Raw genomic sequence first — 22,606 nt, forward strand, 5'->3', positions numbered from 1 at the left:
CATTTCCATCAGCGCCTGCAACTCTCTCACTCATCTAGTTATCACTACTAGAAATGTAGCTGAGACACACAGAAGCAGAAAGGGATAAGATGCCAGAGGTTCAAATAGAGGTCGCCTTAAAGTTGCTAGTACTGAATTAAGATACCACAGAGGAAGTGGCTCTCAGACCAGAGGATGGAGACGAAGAAACACTTTTAAGCACCTTGCTACCATGGTAATGGAGAAGACTGATCTTTCCTCAGTGTGTGGAATGAAATGCCAATATTGCTGCCAACTATGCTTTCAATGAATTCAAGTGCAAGAACTGACAAACGAAGGTTCAGCAGGTATTTCAAGAGGTCCTGGATAGAAGCCAACATTGATTGATTTCTATGGGCCAAAGACCACACTGAACATCACTTCTATTTTGCTGAATAGACTACATTGGTGGAGGGCTTTCTACAGCGTAACAGGGCCTGTTAAGCAGCTAACAAATAGAGGACAGAAAGGCAGAGAAGGTCCACTGCTGCTTAAGATGCTGCAAGTACACTCTTATTGGTATTAGGCCTAATGGACACCATAGGGCCAGAACACTGCGTGATGCTAGGGAATGGCTGTCATGACCTGCTCCATCTTATGCACCAGCATTCAGATTGTGCCAATCAGTGCTCCTTCTGGAGGAGGAAGATGAGTGCCCACAGGACCTAGAGCAGCCTAGGCTGGGCATGAGAGACTGTTTCCTCAGCACACTCAAAGAGGGATGATTCTCTTCTCTGGATGAATGCCAGCGGTGTTCCCTCTAATTTTTCCCACTCCTGAACAGAACGAATTTCCTTACGTGAATCAATCTGGAGGTGATGTGTGACACATCTCCTTCATATCGGTGCATGTTACAAAATTAATGTGGCAGGAGTAGGTTTCTGAGTGTGAAAGGGGCTCCAACCTAGCACAGAGGATTGGGATGCAGGGCTAAGGGCTGGGGCACAGACTCAGGGTTCTAGGGATCTGAGGATGTAGCATTTGCAATACAAGTGAGGACTCCAGGCCTGGATGTGGTGATAGGGATTTGGAATATAGTAAAGGAGTGTGAGTTAAGGCAATCGGTTGGGATGCAGAAAGGCATGGGCCCAGGAATGAGAGGTTTGGGATGTAAGGAGAGGCTCCAGATTTGGGGAAGGGCTGAGGGTAGGGGGTTGGTATGTAGGAGGGATTTACAGGCTCTGAACTGCAAGTGGGGGCTTTAGGGTAGGCTCAATGTGGAGCAGGCGATTGGGGCTAAGGCAGGCTGCCTGGTGACTGCCTGCCCTGGGGCACGGCTGCACTATGCCTCAGAAGTGGCCAGCAGGCCCAGCTCCAAGGAGGGGAGGAAAATGAAGCTCCATAGTATGCGGAGTCCCAGGGTCCCCTTGTCTAGGAGCCAGACCTGCACCTAAATAAAATACATGGCTGCATCAACTCAAACAAACAAGGAGAAGAGTTGGAACAGTGTAAAATGGGCTCTAAAAGCTCCATATTTGTTTGAGGGCAGATACTCCCAGTTCAAGGATTGTGAAAGACACCTGAATAACTTCATTCTTATGAGATCACAGCACTGTGGAGACTCTGGGAAGCACTGAGCCCATGGGACAGCCCTCAGGAGGTTGCCATAACTCAGACAGGCCCGCTGATTTGTCTAAATTATAAAAAGAACCTCTTGAGTTGCAAAAGGATTGGGAGAGGCAAAGGTGGCTTAAAACTACCTTAGTCACCTCTCCTGCTAGCTGAGTGTCCTTTGCTGGACTTCCTAAGGGCATAATAGAGACTCTCACCAAAGGTGAGAATGGTCAACAAATATTAAATGCTAGAACAAAGTTGGTGAGTTTTTAATACCTTTTCTCTTTGCTTTCCATGAGAGAAATATTCTGTCTGAGCTACATTCCTTTTCAACTTCTATCACATACATTGCTTCAGTATTATTGGAGCAGTGACTACAGGGCTTCAATTAGGACCAAGGCTCTGGTGTGCCAGGCACGGTATGAACAGATGGACAGTACATACCTTGCAGAGCACAGAAGCTGCTATTTAGCAGCCTTTTCATGTTGAGAAGTGCTAGATATTTCTCATGAAAGGTGTCATGTTATTTTAAACAGATGGGCCAAAAATCATTGCACAAGCAGTCTGAAGAACTTTTGACAAATACCTTTGCATGTATTTTTAAATTGATAACACAGTTGGAGAATAGAACTTACCATGATTAACTGCAAATCTGAGCTTCTGTATCACTGCAAGATTACCACTAACTCGATATAACCCGTCAACATCTAAACCTAAAACAAAATGTTAAAATGTAGGTTTTGTTACATACTTAAATGTGTCAGTCTGCTCACTTCAGATATTCTAGTTAGCAAAAAGAAAACCCATCATCAGGAGAACTGCAAAACCTCTTGTCAAATGAAAACTATTTTCTTATATGCAAATATGGTTGCTGACTGGTATATTGCCACTGCAAAATGTATACTTGAGATAATGTCTAAAACATGATGTAAATTCAGAAAAGGTGAAGGAGTTGCCAAAGGAGTGATTTATGATGAAGGCCTGCCCTCCAATAACTGCTTTTAAAACTCCTACACCTAATACAGTAAACTTCTGATAATCTGGCACCTTTGGGACTCAGGGGGTGCCAGATTATCAGATGTGCTGGACTATCAGAAGGGGGCGCTATGAGGGGTCTGGGGTGGGGGGATGCCACCCCAGACCCCTCATAGCCCCCCCTTCCGATAGTCTGGCTCTGCCCCAGGCGTCCTGAAACTGACCAGCAGCGGCTGAATCGGAGATGCCTGGGGCAGAGCAGCTGGGGTGCTGCTGGATTGGTCCCGCAGTGCCACTCCTCAGCGCTACTGGACCAACCCAGCAGCACCCCAGCTGCTCTGCCCCAGGTGTCCCAAAGTCAAAATTGATAGCGGGTGACCGAGCAGCTCTGCCTCGGGCTTCCTGGAGTCAGCCGCTGGTCAGTATCAGCAGCGTCTGAATCAGGACGCCTGGGGTAGAGCAGCTGGGGGGCTGCTGGGTTGGTCCCACAGTGCCGAGGTGCGGCGCTACTGGACCAACCTGGCAGTACCCCAGCTGCTCTACCCCAGGTGTCTGCAAGCCAGCTGCTGCTGAAACTGATCAGCGGCTGATTCAGCAGCGGCTGAATCGGGGACACCTGGGGTGCTGCCCAGTTGGTCCCACAGCCCCGAGGGGCAGCGCTAGGGGACCTACCCGGCAGCGCCCCAGCTGCTCTGCCTCCGGCTTCCCGGATTCAGCCGCTGGTCAGTTTTAGCAGCGGCTGAATAGGGGAAGCTGGGGGCAGAGCAGCTCCAATGGTCCGGCTGCCCAGAGCACTTCCGGGTTCCTGATGGTGCTGGACCATCAGGAGTGCCGGACCATCAGAGTTTTACTGTATTGAGTTAGCACAACCAATGCTTGGCACATGAAGGATTTTATTTTCTCTTGTGCACACATGCATGCTCTCAACCAGGAGCAGCTTGAAGTGAGCTGCCAGCAGCTGGCGCCCTAGGCGGAATGTGCGATCTGTGCCCCTGCCTCCATAGCCCTCAATGGCGTGGAGTCATCATTGGGCACCCCGTTGAACCCAGTGCCCAAGGCGACTGCCAAGATTGCCTGCATCCACGGGGCGCCCCTGCTCTCACCCCCTCTCATACCTCCATTCATTCTAAAATACTAGCAGTGGGATGGTAGGTTTCTGGTTTAGGTTTTCCCTTTCTCATTTAGACTACACTTACCAAAACGTATGGTGATTAAACCAAGCAAAGTCAGTCATTCTGGAAAACACCCCAAAATTGATAGCGGGTGACCAAGTCCACCAGATGCCACCCAGTCCACTGGTTTGTGTGTTTGCATTTGTGTTAGTAAAGCAACAGGGTGGAAATTTTCTCATGTAAAGCAGATGTCCCCTCCATCCCTAACACATATTAACATCTTTACAGTGTTGAGGAAAACTCTGGATTTGGCAAAAGGAGAAAAAAAAATATTGTGACAGGGTGTGGTCACAGTGCTGTCACAATTACTTCGTCTGCAGCATCAACCACTGAGATAAAATATAGTCAAGTGGGGAAGACAAGAAGAATTTCTGTCTACCCACACTCAACCTTACATGAATTCATTGCATAACATTAGCTAATAAGAATGTTGCAAAGATGGGATCCAACAACTCCCTTAACTCAATCCACAGGGAATCCTGATGCAACAGAAGCATCAGAAAATATGGTGCACAATTATCAGTACGATCTGTCCTACCCCTCCATTTCCTGCTACATTATACTGCCACAATCTATTGGTCATTCTCTGAAGGGCTGGAGATGGAAGAGAAGGGAAGAAACTGCTACAATTTCCCTTAAGGTAAGAAGTTGCTGCTTTCACTGCTGTCCTGTCAATGCAGAAAACACCCAGCTTCTGGAGTTGGGGGGGGGGGGGGGGATAGTCAAACCAGTTCCTGCTCTTTGTTCTTGCATTGACAGCAGCAGTAAGGAGTCTACAAGTTGCACCATATTACTTCACTGTAGCTGTTTCCCCATGGAGGGCACCTAGGGTACGTCTAGACTACATGCCTCTGTCGCCAGAGGCATGTAGATTAGGCTACCAGACATAGGAAAATGAAGCGGCAGTTTAAATAATCGCCGCTTCATTTAAATTTACATGGCTGCCGCGCTGAGCCGACGAACAGCTGATCAGCTGTTTGTCGGCTCAGCGCGATAGTATGGACGCGCGGGTGTCGACATCAAAGGTATTTGTCGACCACCCAGGTATGCCTCATCCCAGGAGGCATGTAGTCTAGACGTACCCCTACTTAGCTCCCACTGATGCTGTGAATGCGAGGTGCTATATCTAAGGTGGAAGGGAAGATGGGTGGGGAGATTCTCTACAATTCACTACAATAGTACCCTCCTAAAAGCTCTAGTAATGATCACAAACAACAAGTAGGCAAGAGACAAGTCAGTGTGGGGATAAATGTGAAGCCACTGTTATGTAGGCACACTGGATCATCGTTATACATCAAACTCCTGAATTTTAACATTCAATCTAGTTTAAGGATGTAAGCAACTAGTCGACTATCCGATAAGCTTTTCCTTATCAGATAGCCATCGGATAGTCGACTAGTCACTTTCCCCATCCCTTGCTGCCTCTCACACTGGGTCCCCCTTCTACTCTCCAGCCTTTTAAATGTATTAAGAGGGGTGGGACCCAGTGCGAGCTGGGAATCAGCTGTCCCGGCTCATGCTAGGTCTCCCCCATCCTGCTGTGCTCCTGCCTTTTAAATGTATTAAGAGACTACTGGCTTTTAATAAATTTTAAAAGGCAGATCCACAGTGGAGTTAGCGCCCGGGGGCAGGCGCTAACCCCATTGTGGCTCCCCTGTTTACCGGCTTATCGATGGAAAATCCGTTGATTAGTTGATTAAATTTAACATCCCTAATCTAGACTCACTTTAGTACCTGAGTAAGAGAGATTTGCCTTCCTTGTCGACAACAAGAAAAGAGAAGGGTATGTTCAGTAAATCAGGGCACTTTAACAAATCAGGTAAAATGTAGAAACCTGGTAATCTGAGCAGTTTCAAGCACTTTCCAAGGTTTATCAACATAACCCGCTAAAGGAATCTCAGATGATTTAATGTTACCTCAAGGCATTGATTCTCCACATATTTACACAGAACCTCCTCTAAAATGAACTTACAGAAAAACTGTTTTTAATGCAAGTGGTGTTTTGTTAACACAGGTAAGGATTTGAGAAGCCATTTTAATAGTTACCTACTGACCAGGCCCCTTTCAATAATTTTGACCCCAAATACGATGGACTTTCCCCAGTTCCCTTTTGCTACTCTATTAGCCGTAATCTTACTATCTTAATTCAGGTTACCTTCCTTCCCTGCTTCCCATTGCTATAATTCCAGTTATAAAGCTCAGAGTTCACAAAACACAATTGTTAGTCATTTGGAAACAAACAGGATAAGAATTAAGTTTCCAAAATTAGAAACTGATTCTCAAAGATTTGGAGATAAAATGTAAAAGATGAACATTTTCACCCTACCATGTTCTTCAACATGCTCGATGCACAGCTTCACGAACTTTGGCACTGAGCTGTTTTCTCTTTGACACAAGCTGATGAGATTGGAACCAAACACTTGATCTGGAATCAAGTTAAAAAAAAACACCCTCATTTATAGTTGAATGAACTTCAAAGGGACATGCATAAACGTAGTATAACAAGAATAAAAACTGATGGCAACAGCACTCTGAGTAATCAGAAGCAAAGGGCAAAGTTTTCAGCGCTAAGTACCAACCAGCTCCCACTTTTGAGTGCTGAATGCCTGAAAATTCATCCCCAGTTGTGAGAGCCAAGCACTCTTGACTTCCAATCCTTCATTCCAGTCACCAAGTATGTTGAGCCAAATTGCCAAAAGTCTAGTCTATTAAATACTCTGCTACCAAATACTATATGACTGACCTTGAGAAACTCAATAAACTTTAATAAAATCAGTTACTCTCATAATGGGCAGAAGTATAAAACTTTAAGACACATACTCATCTTCCTACCTTAGGTTTTGTTAGAGAGCTCTCAACACTGAGGTATTTTAAATTCTTCATTTATAGATATAATTGATATCCACAGATGAATGCTGTGCATATACCAGTAGTTATTATAAAGGCTCTTAAAGTAGTTGTGTGTTTCATGTCATATTTTTCCTTCATAAGAATAATCACGTATTTGGTTAGTCTTTAAAGTGTTACCAAACTATTTGTTGTTTTTAAGTAGATCAATAAATACCAGAAGATCAATAAATACTGTAATCTTTGTGCCCTTTTTGTATGGAGATGGAGAGTACCAATAAGGAGGATTTAAATGATAACTTTTGGCATTATCTTTAATATTACTTAAAAAAAACCTACTCCATGCTTCACATCTACCTGTTTAACTTAGTGTGTCTTGTAAACAGATGTCCAGACCTATAAATAAGTACCCTTACACTAAAATCAGATCCATAAGGATGGATCTTTGTATCAGTACACAGTCCTATTGATCTTCGTGAGGCTCTGCACATGTGATCCAAATACAGGATTGTGGCATAGAAGGGGATACCCATAGGCAAAATTATTTAGTAAGTTCTTGAGCTTTGTCGTCAAAAGTAGTTAGTAACAAAAATAAAGTTATTTATAGGGGAGAGGTTTCCACTGCAAAACATAACCAACATAAGGCCAGTAGATTCATGCTATTCTATAACAAAAAATCTTGCAATACATTCATTTAATCTTCAGCAATACATGAGACATTCTACTTTTATCGTATTTCATGTCAGAGCTGAAACTGCAAACAGTTTTTACATAGCATTTCTCTTTGCTCTGCCAATGACATTGACCCCTGTCTTTTTCCCATGCCCCTACCTTCTTGCCTTCCACCACTCTTCATTTCCCCATTTAAATTTTTTATGAAGATTCAGTTCTTCAAAGTCCACAAATATATACAAAAATACATGCTTTCAAGTGTATAAATGACATCCCTCCTCCCCCTGCCTTTTGGGGTTCCCCTGGGTTTCTTTTCTTTCTGTTGTAGGTTGAAAGCTTTCTCTGAAGCACAGAACACCCTTGTGTTTGCATCATGCATAGCACCAAACACGTTTTTGGCTCTTAATTTAAGTGGCCTCATGTTCCTGACATGAATGCTAATGAGTTTTGCATCACTGGAGTATAATGGGAAATCCCTAAAGTGTTATGAGTATTAATCATCGCGCTGTGTGCCTCTTGATGTTTTCTTCCATTGTATCTTCAAAGTAGTTTCCTTAATTGTACTTTTCATATAGTAAAAGCACATTTAACAACAGTTGCTCTAATTAATGCATGCTGTTCTCAGTGTTTTCCTAGAGCTTGTTTTTTCAACATTTTCCTTATTCTAATCCCATGCTTTGTAGTTTACTACACTTACTTTTTGTAAAAGCTTTTGTATTTGAATGTTAACTAATGCCTTCTGTATATCCTTGCGTAATGAATTAATGTACAATTGCAGATTTACACTTTAAAATGTACTAATAGCACCAACGTTTGAAGTTTAAATGCTTGCTCTAAAAACAAACTCTCCATGTTTTTAAGTCTTCAGCAGATCCAAACACCAGCATTGCATTTGCACAGAGCTGAATTTGCCTCAATGTTCACACTAATTTCTCTGAAGTTTACAGAGAGTCCATAAAATCAGTCCAAGTTATAAAATTTAATGCAAAGATGCAGTCTGGGAATAATTCCTTCCATCATAAACAAAAATCCCACAATTTTTATATATATAGCATATATTTAGTAAAAGTGTGCACTCCTCTTATTGAAGCAATGCAGTTGAAATAAGTGAAATTTAACAAATTATTTAATGTCAAAGAAGAATTTGGCCTAGTATATTTCTATTGTCATGAGCTATAACTACATTTATTGTACCCAGTGGACTATCAATTATGAAGCAGTACAATCTATATTGGACAGTAAGAAATTAAGTCTAAAATGAATATCAAATCCATAGCTTAAATGAACTCATGTCTTAATATTTAAATCTGCATTCACATTTTTAAAGTTTAGAAATTCTATAGATGTGTGTGTCATTGGAACCATTACATACTAATCTAGCAACTCATAAGGTATATCTACTTTCAAGATAGTGATGAGATTCCCAACTTGCATGTACATATGCATATTAGCATTCTACTAAGCTAGTGCACTAAAAATCTCAGCATAGCCAGGGTAGCATAGGTTGTGGTAGCACAAGTTAGCTGCCCCGAGTACAAACTTGCTTTACCCTTGGAACACACTTGGAGCAGCGAGCCCATGCCACCACATACTCCTGCCTAGGATTCAAAAGCTACACTATTATTGTTAGCACACTAGCCCAGAAAAAAAGCTAGTATGAGTACATATATACAAGCTGGGAATCACACACCTAGCTCTTGGTGTAGATGTAGCTTTACACAAGTCTGATACAAAGAAAAAACAGGTACCTATTTCTATAATTGAGATGTGTTGCTCACATCCATTCAACATATGTGTTTGTGCTTGCCACATTCACCTGTGCCAGAAGATTTTCGCTCAGCAGTATCCATAAGGAACTGGGTCCCAGTGCCCCATTGAGTTGTGTGTACATGCTGCACAATATACAGAGCTCCTTGGCCCCTCCCTTACCGGTTCCATCTTGCTGGAAACTCCAACAGAGGGGAAGGTGGAGAGGATGTTGAATGGACATGAACAACACATCTCAAAGAATGCCAGTTACGGAAACTGTCTTTTCTTTGAGTGATTGCTCATGTCCATTCAATGTAGGTAACTCCAGGCAGTATCTGCGGAGGTAGGCAGAAGTTCACTAACTTTTTTCTTTTTCACCTGATCAAAGGCATGTAAAAGTGAGGATGGAACTGCCGAATGCTGTCTCCTCTGGCTTGCTGCGTAATAGCGTAGTGGGATGTAAACGTGTGGACCAAAGACCAAGTTGTAGCATTCGCGACCAAGAAGGCTCAAATGGGGGACCAGTCAGTGAAGATAGAACCAGGTTAAGGTCACACTGCAGAAGATGAGCCTGTGGGAAAAGCCTCTCAAGGCCCTTCAAAAACCTATTTATGAGGTCATGGGAGAATACACATCACCCCTGAAACTGAGGATGAAAGGCCAAGTTTGTGGCTGTGACAGAGGTCTCTGTGGGGTGGCAGTGGCCATAGCCATCGTATCAGAAGACTGACAAGCGTGTCAAACCAGTGCTGATGAGACCAGTCCAGCATGATGAAAATCACCTGCTTTGAATCCTGCTTGACCTTTTACAGTACCTTGAGGAAAGGGCGGGAAGGTATACATGAGGCTCCTCCCCCCCGATCAATGGAGAAGACAGACATCCAGCAGGGAACCTTTCTCTAATCCCAGTCAGGAGCAGGGCTGAGAACACTTCCCATCTTGGAAGAGTCTGGAAGTCACCTTGGAGTGAAAGTTTTCATGGGGGTCACTAACAGCCATATAGGCCTGCAACACTTAGCATAGTATTTAAACCTGGGAGACAGGGGCATGCCCCGTCTCCGGGGCAAGTCCCAGCAGTGGACTAACTATTTATAAAGACTAATAATTAATCAGCTATCAACAATTTAAACCCATTTATACTTTAGAAGAGGGGAAATACTAAAGAGTGCTGCAGAAAGCTAGAGCAAAGTTCCAAGCACCATCACTAGCAACAAGAAGGAATTGGAAAGAGGGGTCCAGGAGTTCCCCTACATAGTGTAGCATATGGGCGCCATTCCAGGAGGCACTTGGACAAGGCTTCCTATGGATACTGCTGAGGGGAAATTTTCTAGAACTGGTGCATGTGGTAAGTGCACACACCTACGGTGAATGGACATGAGCAATCACCCGAAGAACTACTTTTTGGAAAACAGCAAAAGTAAATTTAATAAATATTTAAGCTAAAAACAAACTGACCAAGAGTAAAGAAATTATAAGTTAGGATGCTTTAAATTCATTCTGTTTGGTTTAGTATTTCAGTTATTTCTGAATAGCTAATGGTTGTCTGATGCCATGCATATTGGAAGGTCCCTATCTGAAACATGAGAATCTACATGCATTCAACTCTGCATTGTAATATCATTTTGTCAGTAAACAAAGGAGTGTTGGGTACCCAAGCTTTCCCACAGAAAATGCAGAACAAATGGACTCTGCGTCCCAGAAGCACTTCAATGCCCAATGGGTTCTAGGGATCTCATCCACCCCACACTTTCATCTCTATCCATTGTAATGTGAAAAACAGCTTCCTCTCTGTAGTTAAATTTGGTGATCACTAGGCTGTTGAAAGAATGACCTGCATCTACCTAGGAACCTGAAAAACTCACATCTGCCATCCATTACAAAAATAACTGAGTCCTTTTCCACCACATGTAGTCAACTTTGTAAGCCTGGTTTCCATTTGAACTCCAATAATTACTCCCTACAAGAGACATGATTGTAAAATTCAGTTTATCAAAAGGCTTCCTGCAGAAATAAGAATAATTTACCCTTAATGTAGCCTTTTTCTCGAACAGCTTGTAACGTAGGACGTCGTGTAAGAAATTTCTTCAGCTTTGTTTTGGTCTTCTTCTGCTCTGGGGAATCTATGCTGCCAGATATTTTCATTGCTAAAAATAAGAAAATAAATATATAGCAACGTAAAAATAAACATGACAAGCATTAAGTAGCTAAATCGCGTGCCCAGGGAACAATACAAGGAAATATTTCCTGAAGCTTACGAATACTTCTAGGAAAAAAATAAAATATACTATCACATTAAAATACACAGTGCAAATTATTCTCTCTCTTTTTCTTAAAAAAAAAACACTGCAGATATTGATATATCTGCTAACTTAAATCTAATTATCTAGTACAGAAACTTCACATTCATTTTATTCACTAGTCCTGGATTCTAGAACAGCATTTACTTTTTTCCACCCAACCTTATCCAAAAATCACGTTAACTAAAAACATCTGAACTTCAAATTATGAGGTATGTCTCTTACATCCTGTAATGCTTATAAAAAACCAAACAGCTAAATATCATAACTTTGAAAAATAGTTATAATACTTAATCAGTATATAGATAGTGCACTGTGTAGTAAGGTAAATGGCTGTTGGGTTTGCTTAGAGAACTTTTAACTTCCTATGTTCTTTCATTTGTTTGCTTTTTAAAGTTGTTTTAAGATGCAATGTACTAAATAGTCTTTATATTTCAACTATATTATCTCCAATCTTAATCAGGTAGATTTTAATCATGATGGTTTTATTGGGAATTAGCTTAACTTACAACGAACTTTCTTGGAGTCCTTATGGTCCTTCTCTTTGTCTTGTTTTTCCACCCCTGGTGAATCTGGTACATCATCTTCTAATACTTCATCAGACTCCACTGCCTATTGATTAAAAATAGACACTGATTGTCTCAAACAGCTCTGACAGTTCCCAGGACAACAGTATATTTTATTAATAACTGTAATCCATAGAGAGTCTCATAATACAAATATGGTTTTTAAAACATTTAAATAGTTAACTTCTTGGAATTAGATACAGGTTCCACCTCCCTAATCCAACACCCTTGGTACCTGACTGGTCCCGGGTGAGGGATTTTGCTGGACCAGAGGAGGTCATATTTGGCCCTGTGCTACTGGCCCCCTCAACCCTAGACTGGCCACCAGCCAACTGGCTCTGCCCCGGGCCCACTGCCCTGCTGGTCCCTGACTCCCACTTTCCTGTTGGGGTGCTCTGAGCTACCAGCCCCGCCAGGCAGCTCTGCTGGAATGCACCGGGCTCCCAGCCCCACTGGGCAGCTTGCTGCTGGCAGTCTGTTGTCCTGCCAGCCGGCTGAGTTCTTAGCCACCAGCCCTCCACTGGGACTCTCTGGTCCTGCAATATCTGTGGTTCGGACCAATTACGGATGTTGCTGGATCAGAGTGTCTCAGTTTACTGAGGTTCAGCCAGTACCATCAAGACTAGTATTAACCCTTAACAATTGCAGGATTTGTTCACAAGGCCCAATAGAGAAAATATCAGCGGACACTCATTACATTAACTGAATCCAGCCAGGGTCAAAACAGAAGCACAGTTTGAACTTCTGTAATCCAGTCTTCCCTACTCCAGCATCCACATCTGGAGCACTCATGGGGAAAACCAAGCAGGCTGAGACCAGTGGAACTGCCAGAATAGCAGAGCTGCGGTACCCTGAGGGCTGTTGGTCAGGATCAGAGCTTAGGCTGGCCTCTGGGAGCAGAGGGGCCATCATTGACCTCCCCTGATTCAGAACCAGTCAGGTCCCCAGGGTTTGACCAGGGAGGTTCAACCTGTAGTACACCTACCCTGCTGAAATTTTGTAGTATCAACCAACCAATCATATATAAAATATTCTTTCATGAGCAGGTAGACTTTGCTATTTTACTTCTATTTCCCCCCATAAAATATATCAAGTGCCCCTGAAGCGTTTTCCCTATCTTTGGCAGATATGGGTATAAATAAGTAGCAGTTTCCCATGGCAGAGATTGGAAATGACAATGGCAAAGCACTGTCAGACAGTGACAGAACACCACACCAAAGAATTTGATACAGTGATCTTGTCAGCCTTTTTGCTAATGTCAGTGTTCTCTTGGAATGTTAAAATGAAAGCTCACTAAGATGTAATCGGTGCGAAGAGGTTACTTACCTCGTAACTGTAGTTCTTCAAGATGTGTTGCTCATGTCCATTCTGATTAGGTGTACGCGCACCGCGTGCACGGATTCCGGAGCTTTTTTCCCTTAGCAGTACCCATAGGGCCAGCAGGGAGCCCCCTGGAGTGGCGCCGGTATACCGGTGCATATATACCCCTGCTGGCCCTCCCACCCCTCAGTTCCTTCTTGCCGGCTCCTTCCGACACGGGGAGGTGGGTGGGATGCAGAATGGACATGAGCAACATCTCGAAGAACTACGGTTACGAGGTAAGTAACCTCTTCTTCTTCGAGTGCTTGCTCATGTCCATTCTGATTAGGTGAGTCCCTAGCCATGTCCCCCCTCCGGAGGCGGGGTCGGAAGGTGACTGACTATTATCTTATCATTCTGCAGAACACAGAACTGCCGTCCGGACAGCAGCATCCTCCCTGGCCAGCTGCGTGATTGCATAATGCTCTGCAAAGGTGTGCACTGATGACCAGGTTGCTGCCCTGCAGATCTCCAAGATCGGCACGCAGGCCAGGAACGCCGCCGCCGTCGCCTGGGCTCTAGTGGAATGTGCTGTTATGCGCGGCGGTGGTTTACCCGCGCCCTCGTAGCACAGTCGAATACAGGAAGTAATCCATGAGGATATACGCTGCGTTGAGACTGGCTGACCATACATCCTTTCTGCCACTGAAATAAACAGTTGATTTGACTTACGAAACTCTCGTGTCCTATCTATATAAAAAGCCAACGCCCTCCTAACGTCCAGGCAGTGCAGAGCCTGTTCCCTGGGCGACGCGTGTGGCTTAGGGTAAAACACTGGCAGGTAAATATCCTGAGACATGTGGAAGTGTGAGACCACCTTGGGAAGAAATCCCGGGTGTGGACGTAACCTCACTGACTTTAAAAAACACCGTGTAAGGTGGTTCTGAGGTGAGAGCCTTAAGCTCAGACACCCGCCTGGCAGAGGTTGGACCACGGAAGTGCCCGCCGCCATGTGGCCTAGCAGCCTCATGCAGGTCCTCGCCGTCGTAGTCGGGAACTCCTGCAGCCCCACTACCAGCGATTGAATGGTCGAAAATCTGTCTCTCAGCAGGGACGCGTTGCCCATAGGCGAGTCCAGATGGGCCCCCACAAAGTCTATGACCTGCGTGGGCTCCAGCAGTGATTTGGCCTCGTTTATGAGGAGGCCGAGGCCCTCGAACAGAGCTCTGGCCCTTGAGACATGGTCCGGTACCTGTTCTTGAGACTTGCCCTTTATGAGCCAGTCGTCCAGATATGGGAACACCTGGACCTTGTGCCACCTCAGGAACGCGGCTACCAAGGTCATACATTTGGTAAAGACCCTTGGGGCCGTACACAGTCCAAAGGGGAGGACCGTAAACTGAAAGTGATCCTGCCCCACCGTGAACCGGAGGAATTTTCTGTGACTTGGAAAAATTGAAATGTGGAAGTACGCATCTTTTAAATCGAGAGCAGCATACCCGTCCCCCTTTCTGAGCGATGGCATGATGCGGGCTAGCGTCACCATCCTGAACTTCGTCTTCCTTATAAAGGTGTTCAGGTTTCTGAGGTCTAGTATGGGACGCATACCCCCTTTCGCCTTGGGTACCAGGAAGTAGTGGGAGTAGAAACCCTTTCCCCTTACATTTGGAGGTACCCTTTCTATGGCCCCTAGCATCAACAGGTTGGACACCTCCTGCCGAAGGAGCATCTCGTGAGAGGGGTCCCTGAAAAGGGACAAGGCTGGGGGATGGGAGGCAGGGTAAGAAAGGAAGGGGATAGTATATCCCTGCTTCACCAGGTCTAGGACCCAACGGTCCGATGTGATCTTTAACCATCCCTGGAAAAAAAGGGAAAGACGGTCCCCAAAGGGCGGACAGATAGGTGCTACTGGTACTCTGCTCTCTGGCGTACCTTCAAAATGAGGGCTTAGCTTGGGGACCGGGGGACAGCCCTGAGCTTCTCTCGGAGTCTGACCGAGGCCCCCTACGCCTGCCCCTGAAAAGGTCAGGGCGGCGATTGTTGCGGCCTCTCCTGTGACCCCTTTCGTTGTTCTGCCCCCTTCTAGGGTAGGGCCTAGCCCGGAAAGAGCGCCTCTGAGGCGCCGGGGTATGTATCCCTAGCGACTTCAGGGTTGTCCTTGAGTCTTTCAGGCTATGCAGCTTGGAATCAGTCTGCTCTGAAAATAAGGCCGGCCCCTCAAAGGGCAGGTCCTGGATAGTAGTCTGCACCTCGGGTGGGATGCCAGACACCTGCCAGGCACTACGCCTCATCACCACCCCTGTGGCCATGGTGCGGGCTGCTGAATCAGCTGCGTCCAAGGCCGCCTGGAGAGAGGTACGCGCCACTGCTTGCCCCTCTTCCGTCAAGGCCTCGAACTCCTGGCGGGATTCAGGAGGAAGCTGGCTGGCAAATTTTTGCGTGGACGCCCACATATTAAAAGCATAACGCCCCAGCATCAGTTGCTGGTTAGCTATACTTAGCTGGAGGCCCCCTGTGGCATAGGCCTTCCGGCCAAGCAGGTCAAATCTCCTAGGCTCCTTTGCCTTTGGAGTGGGGCCTGGAGGCCCTTGGCGCTCCTTCTGCCCAGCGGCCTGAACCACTATGGATCCCGGAGCCGGGTGGGTAAACAGATACTCATGCCCCTCCTGGGGTACATAGTATCAACTCTCGACCCCCTTCTGGGTCGGTGCAATAGAGGCCGGCGTCTGCCACAGGGTTTTAGACACCTTGTCCACCGTTTTATTCAGTGGGAGTGCCACCCGACCAGGGCCCGCTGCCACTATGATGTCCACCATCAGATCTAAGTCCTCGTGAACCTCCTCGTGCTGGACCGCAAGGTTGACCGCCAGCCTCCGGAGCAGCTCCTGGTGCGCCCTGGAGTCCATGGATGGGGGCTGAGGTGCGGGGTCGGCCAGGGCCTCGTCTGGCGAGGACGACGAGAAGTCCCTTGAGGGGATTGCCTCCTCGGTCAACTGTGGCCCCGGTTCCCCCTGACCAATAACCGGGGGTCTCGGCCCTGAAGCCATGGGCGAGCCACTTCCAGGCGGGGGGGGGGGGGGGGGGCGGGGCTGTCAAGGGGATGGCAGATGGGGTGCTACTTCTTCGAGATGACCCCACTCCTGGCCCTGAAGGGAGAGGCCCCTGGGCCTGATGGTATGCCCAGGGCATCCAGAAAGCCCACTGGGGTTGCCCCCGCGACTGCTGCTGGACCATCGGATCCCGGTGAGATGATCTCACCGACGAGCGAGACCTATGGTGAAGCCGGGACCTATATGAGGGCCCGGTCGAAACCACTGACTCAGCCTCCGACTCCGAAGAGTACTCTGATGCCGATCATGGAGGCCCTGATGAAGACTACACCCTACGTTGGTCTGCCATGGCCGATGGCTTGCCCCTGTGCACCACCCGCGGTGCCGGTGGTGGCATGAGTGGAGGCCTTTGCTGCGGCGGTACCGCGCCCGGGTGCATCTGATAGACCGGTGCGTACCCCTCTGGTGCCGTCACGTGCACCGGTGCCGTGCTCTGCTGCTGTGCCCCCAAGGAGTAAGCAGGGATCGGTGCCGGGAGCGGCAACAGCGTCGGTGCCGTGTGGGGCGCCTGTTGCGGCACCGCAGGCGGTGCGTAATATGGTGCGGGGCCCTGCACCGCGCAGGGAGCCATCTGCGGCACCGGACCCTGCACCGGTGCCGTCAGCGTAGCAAGCCCACACGCTCCCAGAGTCGCTGCTGGTGCCGTGGGAAGCGGGCCCAGGGTCGGTGCCGGTGTTCGTCCCGGCTCCGGTGCCAGTGTTCTCCCCGACACCGGGGGAAACTGCTGCTGCTGGGCCGAGGCCTGCCCGTTGCCCAGAGGCTCCCACGGCCCAGCCCTGTCCTGCTGGGGGGCACTAGAGGCCTGTGCCGGCGCTGTCCGCTCCTGCGGTACCGGGCCCTCCCCTTCATCCACCGCCATGTGGATGAGGTCCCGGGCTGCCTCAAAAGTCTCTGGGTGGAAGGCTGACGGACCTCTCCTAGCCCCACTGTCTGCCCAGGGCTCTTGCCCTTGCCCGGGCTGTGCCTCTTCCTAGAGGACTTAGAAGGAAGGTGCCCCTCCTTAGGGCGCACCTTCTAGGCACTCCTCTCTGCCGAGCGACACCTCGAGCTCTTGGAGGCCTTCGGCACCGGTGACGGCGATCTGCGTCTCGGTGCCCTGCTGTCCGACGGTGCTGCCGTCGGTGCGCTGCGGGTGGAGTGAGGCCGCTCCTCGCCCTGAGGCTGCAGTGCCGACTCCACTAGCAGGAGTTTCAGTCGGAAGTCCCTCTCCTTCTTAGTCCTGGGTTTAAAGCTCTTGCAGATAGAGCAGCTTTCAGCTCGATGAGCCTCACCCAGACACTTAAGGCAGTCAGAATGAGGGTCTCCGCAGGGCATAGGCTTGGAGCAGGAGGCACAGGGTTTGAAGCCCTGGGGCCCTGGCATGCCCTCCCCTCGCGGGAGGGTTCCACTGCTCCCTTATCTAAATAACTATTTACAGTACTTAACTACTTAACTAGAAAAGAAACTTCAACTGCGAACTATAATACAACGGATAAGAGATAAGCTGCTAAGAGATAGGCAATAGCCTGAAGCACGCTCCAGCTACCGTCACGAGCGGTAAGAAGGAACTGAGGGGTGGGAGGGCCAGCAGGGGTATATATGCACCAGTATACCGGCGCCACTCCAGTGGGCTCCCTGCTGGCCCTATGGGTACTGCTAAGGGAAAAAAGCTCCGGAATCCTTGCACGCGGCGCGCGTACACCTAATCAGAATGGACATGAGCAAGCACTCGAAGAAGAAGGATTAGTTTCCACGATGAGGCACAAGTTCTAACTAATCAGAGGGATTTTGCCAAAGCCCCAGTGAAACGGTCTGCAACGTGATACCTGCATTGAACACATAATTCCAGAGATACTAGTAGTTTGGCAAGGATGCTGTCATGGACTTTAGTGACACATCTTCATATTATGTCCCTTGCACACTGTTCCATGATTCTAGGAATGATGTACATCTACTTCATAAATATGTAACAAGTCTGTTTTAGACTTGATTTCCACACTATTTCCAGGCCTGAATGGGCATTACGGTACTTTGAGGAAAGAGTAAGGGATTTTTATTTTTAAAAACTCAACAGTAATCAATGCTCTGATCACATCTACACATTTATAAATCTAGCAATTACAACAATCATCCATTAAACAAGGTTAGAAGTTAACCCTAACACTTCCTCATTCTCTGCTCCTTCTTGAACAACTAGGAGAATGGATAAAATGTTGAAAACTGAATCCAGGTCTTTGTAGTTCCAGTCAAGTATGCTATTAGACAATGCCTATTCCCATAACATTAGCAAGGCAGCAGCAGGGATCACTGAACTATCTACTTTCCTTTTCCCACCTACAATATACAGTACTCACTCTCTAAGAAGTCAAGAAATGAAAGTATGAGTGATACACTTTGTGCTTGAAGAGCTGGAATCATGGAGTAGGTTCACAAAACAATTTCTATTTTGACAGTACTGAAAAAGTATCTTCAAAATTTAAGTACATACCTGATTACTGATAGTATAATTAAGAACTTTGAACCACTCATTAATAAAAACGTCATTATCAGATTGAATTAAGAGTTCAGTTCCTTGGCGAGTTTTCAGCTTTAAAGAATAGAAATATTCTATTAGAATTAAAATAAAATACAAATATTGCGAATAAGTCAGTGTTTTAATCCCAAGTTAATATCAACAGTTGCACATGAGCATGCAACTCGTATTGCAGTGCAACCCTGTGTGTGTCAGACAGGATATCAAACCCTAACATGAATCTTGCACTATCCTTTATTCTACATATATGCTATACAATTATTGTTTGGTTAATGTAGAAAGTTTTAAAGATATTTTGTCTGGAAATGGGTGACGAGGAGGGATCATGTGAGGATTGCCTGTTGTGTTCCCTCCCTCTCAGGCATCTGGTATTGGCCACTGTCAGCAGACAGGATACTGAGCTAGAGAGACCATTGGTCTGACCGAGTATGGCCGTTCTTATGTGACCTTTGTCCTCTCGTTTTCAGTACAACCTAAATAATCAGACAGGAGAACAATGTGTAGCATGTTGTAGTTAACTGTGCTGATAATATAAATATAAACGTACACAGAGCCAAGAGATATTATCAGATAGTCCCATTCTTATAACAGAATTAAGAAATAAGATAAGAGTATAACACGTTGATCAGTGCCTAAGTTACTCAAAACACAGATGTAAAACTGAATTCTATTTAGCAGCAAATAACAGTTTATTTGTAAGAGATAGTATTTTGGTCTCAGCTAATATTATGTTCTTGACTGTTGCTTTCAGGTGTTGTTATAAAGATTCAAATATTGATTCTACTGAAAAGGAGAAAGTTAATGTACATTAAAAAGTAATTATATATTATATACTATATTAAAAATATATGTAGCTTCCGCTTACAGTAACATACATACCTATCTATCTTAGTAAAACAATGCCTTTTGACATTGTTCTGGGACATATATGCCTTTAAACCAACCAATTTTTTTCTGACCTTCTTAAAGTTTAGAAAAGCTTTTCCCCCCCTCTGGAGAACAGTAAATTATCAAAACAGAGCCACACTTCAGAAAAGTAAATAAATTTACCTCAATAACATTCTTTTTGCTGGATTTGTCCTTTGATGCCCAGTCAATAAATGCCCCTCTGAGATCCACTGTAAATTCTGGTTTAGACTGATTGACACCAAACTTCTGAAAGAAAGAATAAAAAGATTTTTATTAATTACCCCTAAAAAGTGTACACAGACTTGTGCCCGGCAGATATAATAGAGCTTAGAACTTTATATTCTACACACAGTAAAGTATTCTGCCAACTACTCAACAAAAGTGGTACCATGAAAAACTAAATGTTTCCAAAGAATGGTCTGTTTTCAAAGCTAGGTAAGTGTATGATAATATTGATAAATGTTTTAAATGAAAGAAACAGCTCCAACACAGAATTTTTAATGTAATAGTTGTATAATTATAATTTGATTATAGCATGACTCTGAGCACAGATTGTCCAAAGCTGCAAACAGATTGGCTTTTGGTGAAGTCATTCTAGCATTTAATCAACACCTGGATGCTTCATTAAAAGAACTAATGGTTTTACAAGACAAACAAATATACCCTTGTAGAATATAGTAAAACTTCTCTCTCTCTTTCTCGTATACTGAAGGTATATTTGTTAAAAACAATGTTTCATAAAACCCAATAATTGATTATACAATTAAAATTGTATTTAAAACATTTGCAACATAAACTGCTGCACAGAAACAGAAAGCAATTTCACTGTTAAACAGTGAAATTGAATATTAGGTTAAACAGTGAAATTGAATATTAGGTTAAACCGAATATTCAACTAATTAACCAACATAAGTTGTGAAAATGGGATTTAACCTACAAACTTTCTTTTTTCACTCTTTTTCCGAACATCAGGGCTACCACAGTTTCCTTGTTTAACAAGCTGTGTTGGATTTTATGAAACAAAATAAAAATTTAAAACAAAGATGGATTGTTGCTGTGGTAGATATGTCTTAAATGGGAAGCTGATCTTTCACTGGAGTTTCACCCCTCACTTTACTTTTACTTCTCTTTTAAAGGGCCTACCCCTATGGTGGTCTTAAAACATAAAAAGGTCATTTTGGACCAAAACATGAATAATCAAAGTTTAATTAGCCCAAAAAGGGGAAAATCAAAAGTGAAGTGGTGATGGCATAGAAATGCAGTGTCATTACCATCCCACTAAGACTCCTGGTTCCAAAATGCCTTAAATATATTTTGTCTTTCTATAAAGGTGAAATGAATGTGTGTGTGGAGTGCCACAGAAGAGGAACCCTACGCGTAGCATCAGTGCAGTCTTCTCCACACTGACTAACAATATGTCTCAACTCCATTCAGGAGACAGGGGATTTTGCGGTTTTCTTTATTTTTCCAACAAAAGAGCAGAAGAAAAATTATTAAGGAAAAGCTTGTTTTAAACTTGAACCAATACTCCAGAAAAATTTTATATTCCAATTAGAGATAATGCCTTGTTATTTTATTCTTTAATGCTTTTAAATAGACAGTTGAACAAAACTGGTAAGTTATGATATAGTATGTACTTAATAATATAAACATATTTAAAAGTCACAGATAATGTAGATTTTTAATGCGGGTTGATAGCTGAGCATTTCAAAGCAGTTTGTTCTATTTTTGTAGGATCACACAACTCAGATTATCCCAGAATATTTATTATGAGTTCTACCATAGCGCCTAAAAGCCTGTCTCAGATAAGGGCCTCATTGTGGTTAAGTGCCACAAATGGAACAAAAGGATGATTACTCAGCTTACAACAGTTGGCAGTGGACAAAGCTTTTGGTACCCAACAGTTAATAACCAGAGTGTCATTCAGCAACTAAAAGTCTAAATTTCTTTAAGAATCAGTTCAGATTCTGAAAAAATGTACAAAAAAATCAGGAACAATGGATGGTAAATATGTATGAGCAGCCTAGGTCTAACATTTCATGCACATTTTGACTGACAATGGAAAGGAGTTTATATCAGTTTAATAGTGATAGAAATGTAGTCGTGTTGCTTTTAAATTTTCCTATTGCAAAACCTACCAAAGCAATGATCATCAAAAGTGATTTCCATAAGTGAGATGTTCGCAGCCATATCGAATCTCAAGTAGCCTGACTATGTTTAAGTTAATAGCCCCTTTCCTCTAAAGGAATTAAAGATGACTGCACCACTATATCATCAAAATTATTTTTTTGGAATATTTCAGTCCATCAAAACATGCTGAAAATAGATTTTCAAGTTTTGCACTTGAGCTTTAACTTTTTTTAAAAAAACTGATAATGTTGCAGAATTGAAGACAGCTTAAACAAGCCAATTACTACCCCTTACAACAATCTTGGTAGCTCAACAGTAACATATTCGTCTATAAATATTTGATTTTCTAAGAATACAGCATTTCCATATCCATACTATTCCAAGGAAGGTTGCCTTATTGTGTGTAAACTGGTATGGTGTTTTGTATCAGTTTTCTACATGCTGTGCAGAAAAACATCCTTGACATTTTTCTCTTATTTCAGCTGCATTATATGTCCCATAATGCACAAAGTGTCATAGCAGGTATGTAACCATTAGCTATTTCATTTACAACTAAAATTGACAGATTTCAAACAGACCATTCAATCAAATGCATAAAAATATCCTCCAAACATCCTATATTAGTTGCATTGTTAGAAAGAATTAGACATATGCCCTAAAAGCTGTTAATATACTATTATCATGCTCTCCATTAGTCAGGTACTAATGGTTCTAGTGACTAGAAAAATGTGGATTAGAATTTCATGCCAATGAAGTGGTTTATCTTTGTATTTAGTTCCATTAGTGTGATTACAGG

At 44.4% G+C, this 22,606-nt stretch overlaps 1 protein-coding gene across 11 annotated transcripts in view; it reads right to left on the reverse strand.

Moving 5' to 3' along the window:
• The window catches only part of ARHGAP12 (Rho GTPase activating protein 12), a 142,472-nt gene that overhangs the window by 7,896 nt on the left and 111,970 nt on the right, over positions 1-22,606 (reverse strand). For 9 of the 11 annotated variants that reach the window (XM_075922649.1, XM_075922650.1, XM_075922658.1 and 6 more), the window contains 6 exons: positions 19,822-19,926; positions 18,727-18,825; positions 11,794-11,896; positions 11,012-11,131; positions 6,046-6,144; positions 2,208-2,285 (listed from right to left, as the gene is read on the reverse strand). In XM_075922649.1, the coding sequence (XP_075778764.1) occupies positions 2,208-2,285; positions 6,046-6,144; positions 11,012-11,131; positions 11,794-11,896; positions 18,727-18,825; positions 19,822-19,926 (604 nt within the window). The remainder of the gene's footprint in view (positions 1-2,207; positions 2,286-6,045; positions 6,145-11,011; positions 11,132-11,793; positions 11,897-18,726; positions 18,826-19,821; positions 19,927-22,606) is intronic. The other 2 variants (XM_075922653.1, XM_075922657.1) reach the window with 1 other exon arrangement.

The sequence above is a fragment of the Pelodiscus sinensis genome, chromosome 2, assembly GCF_049634645.1.
Source record: "Pelodiscus sinensis isolate JC-2024 chromosome 2, ASM4963464v1, whole genome shotgun sequence".
NCBI classification, from domain to species: domain Eukaryota; kingdom Metazoa; phylum Chordata; order Testudines; family Trionychidae; genus Pelodiscus; species Pelodiscus sinensis.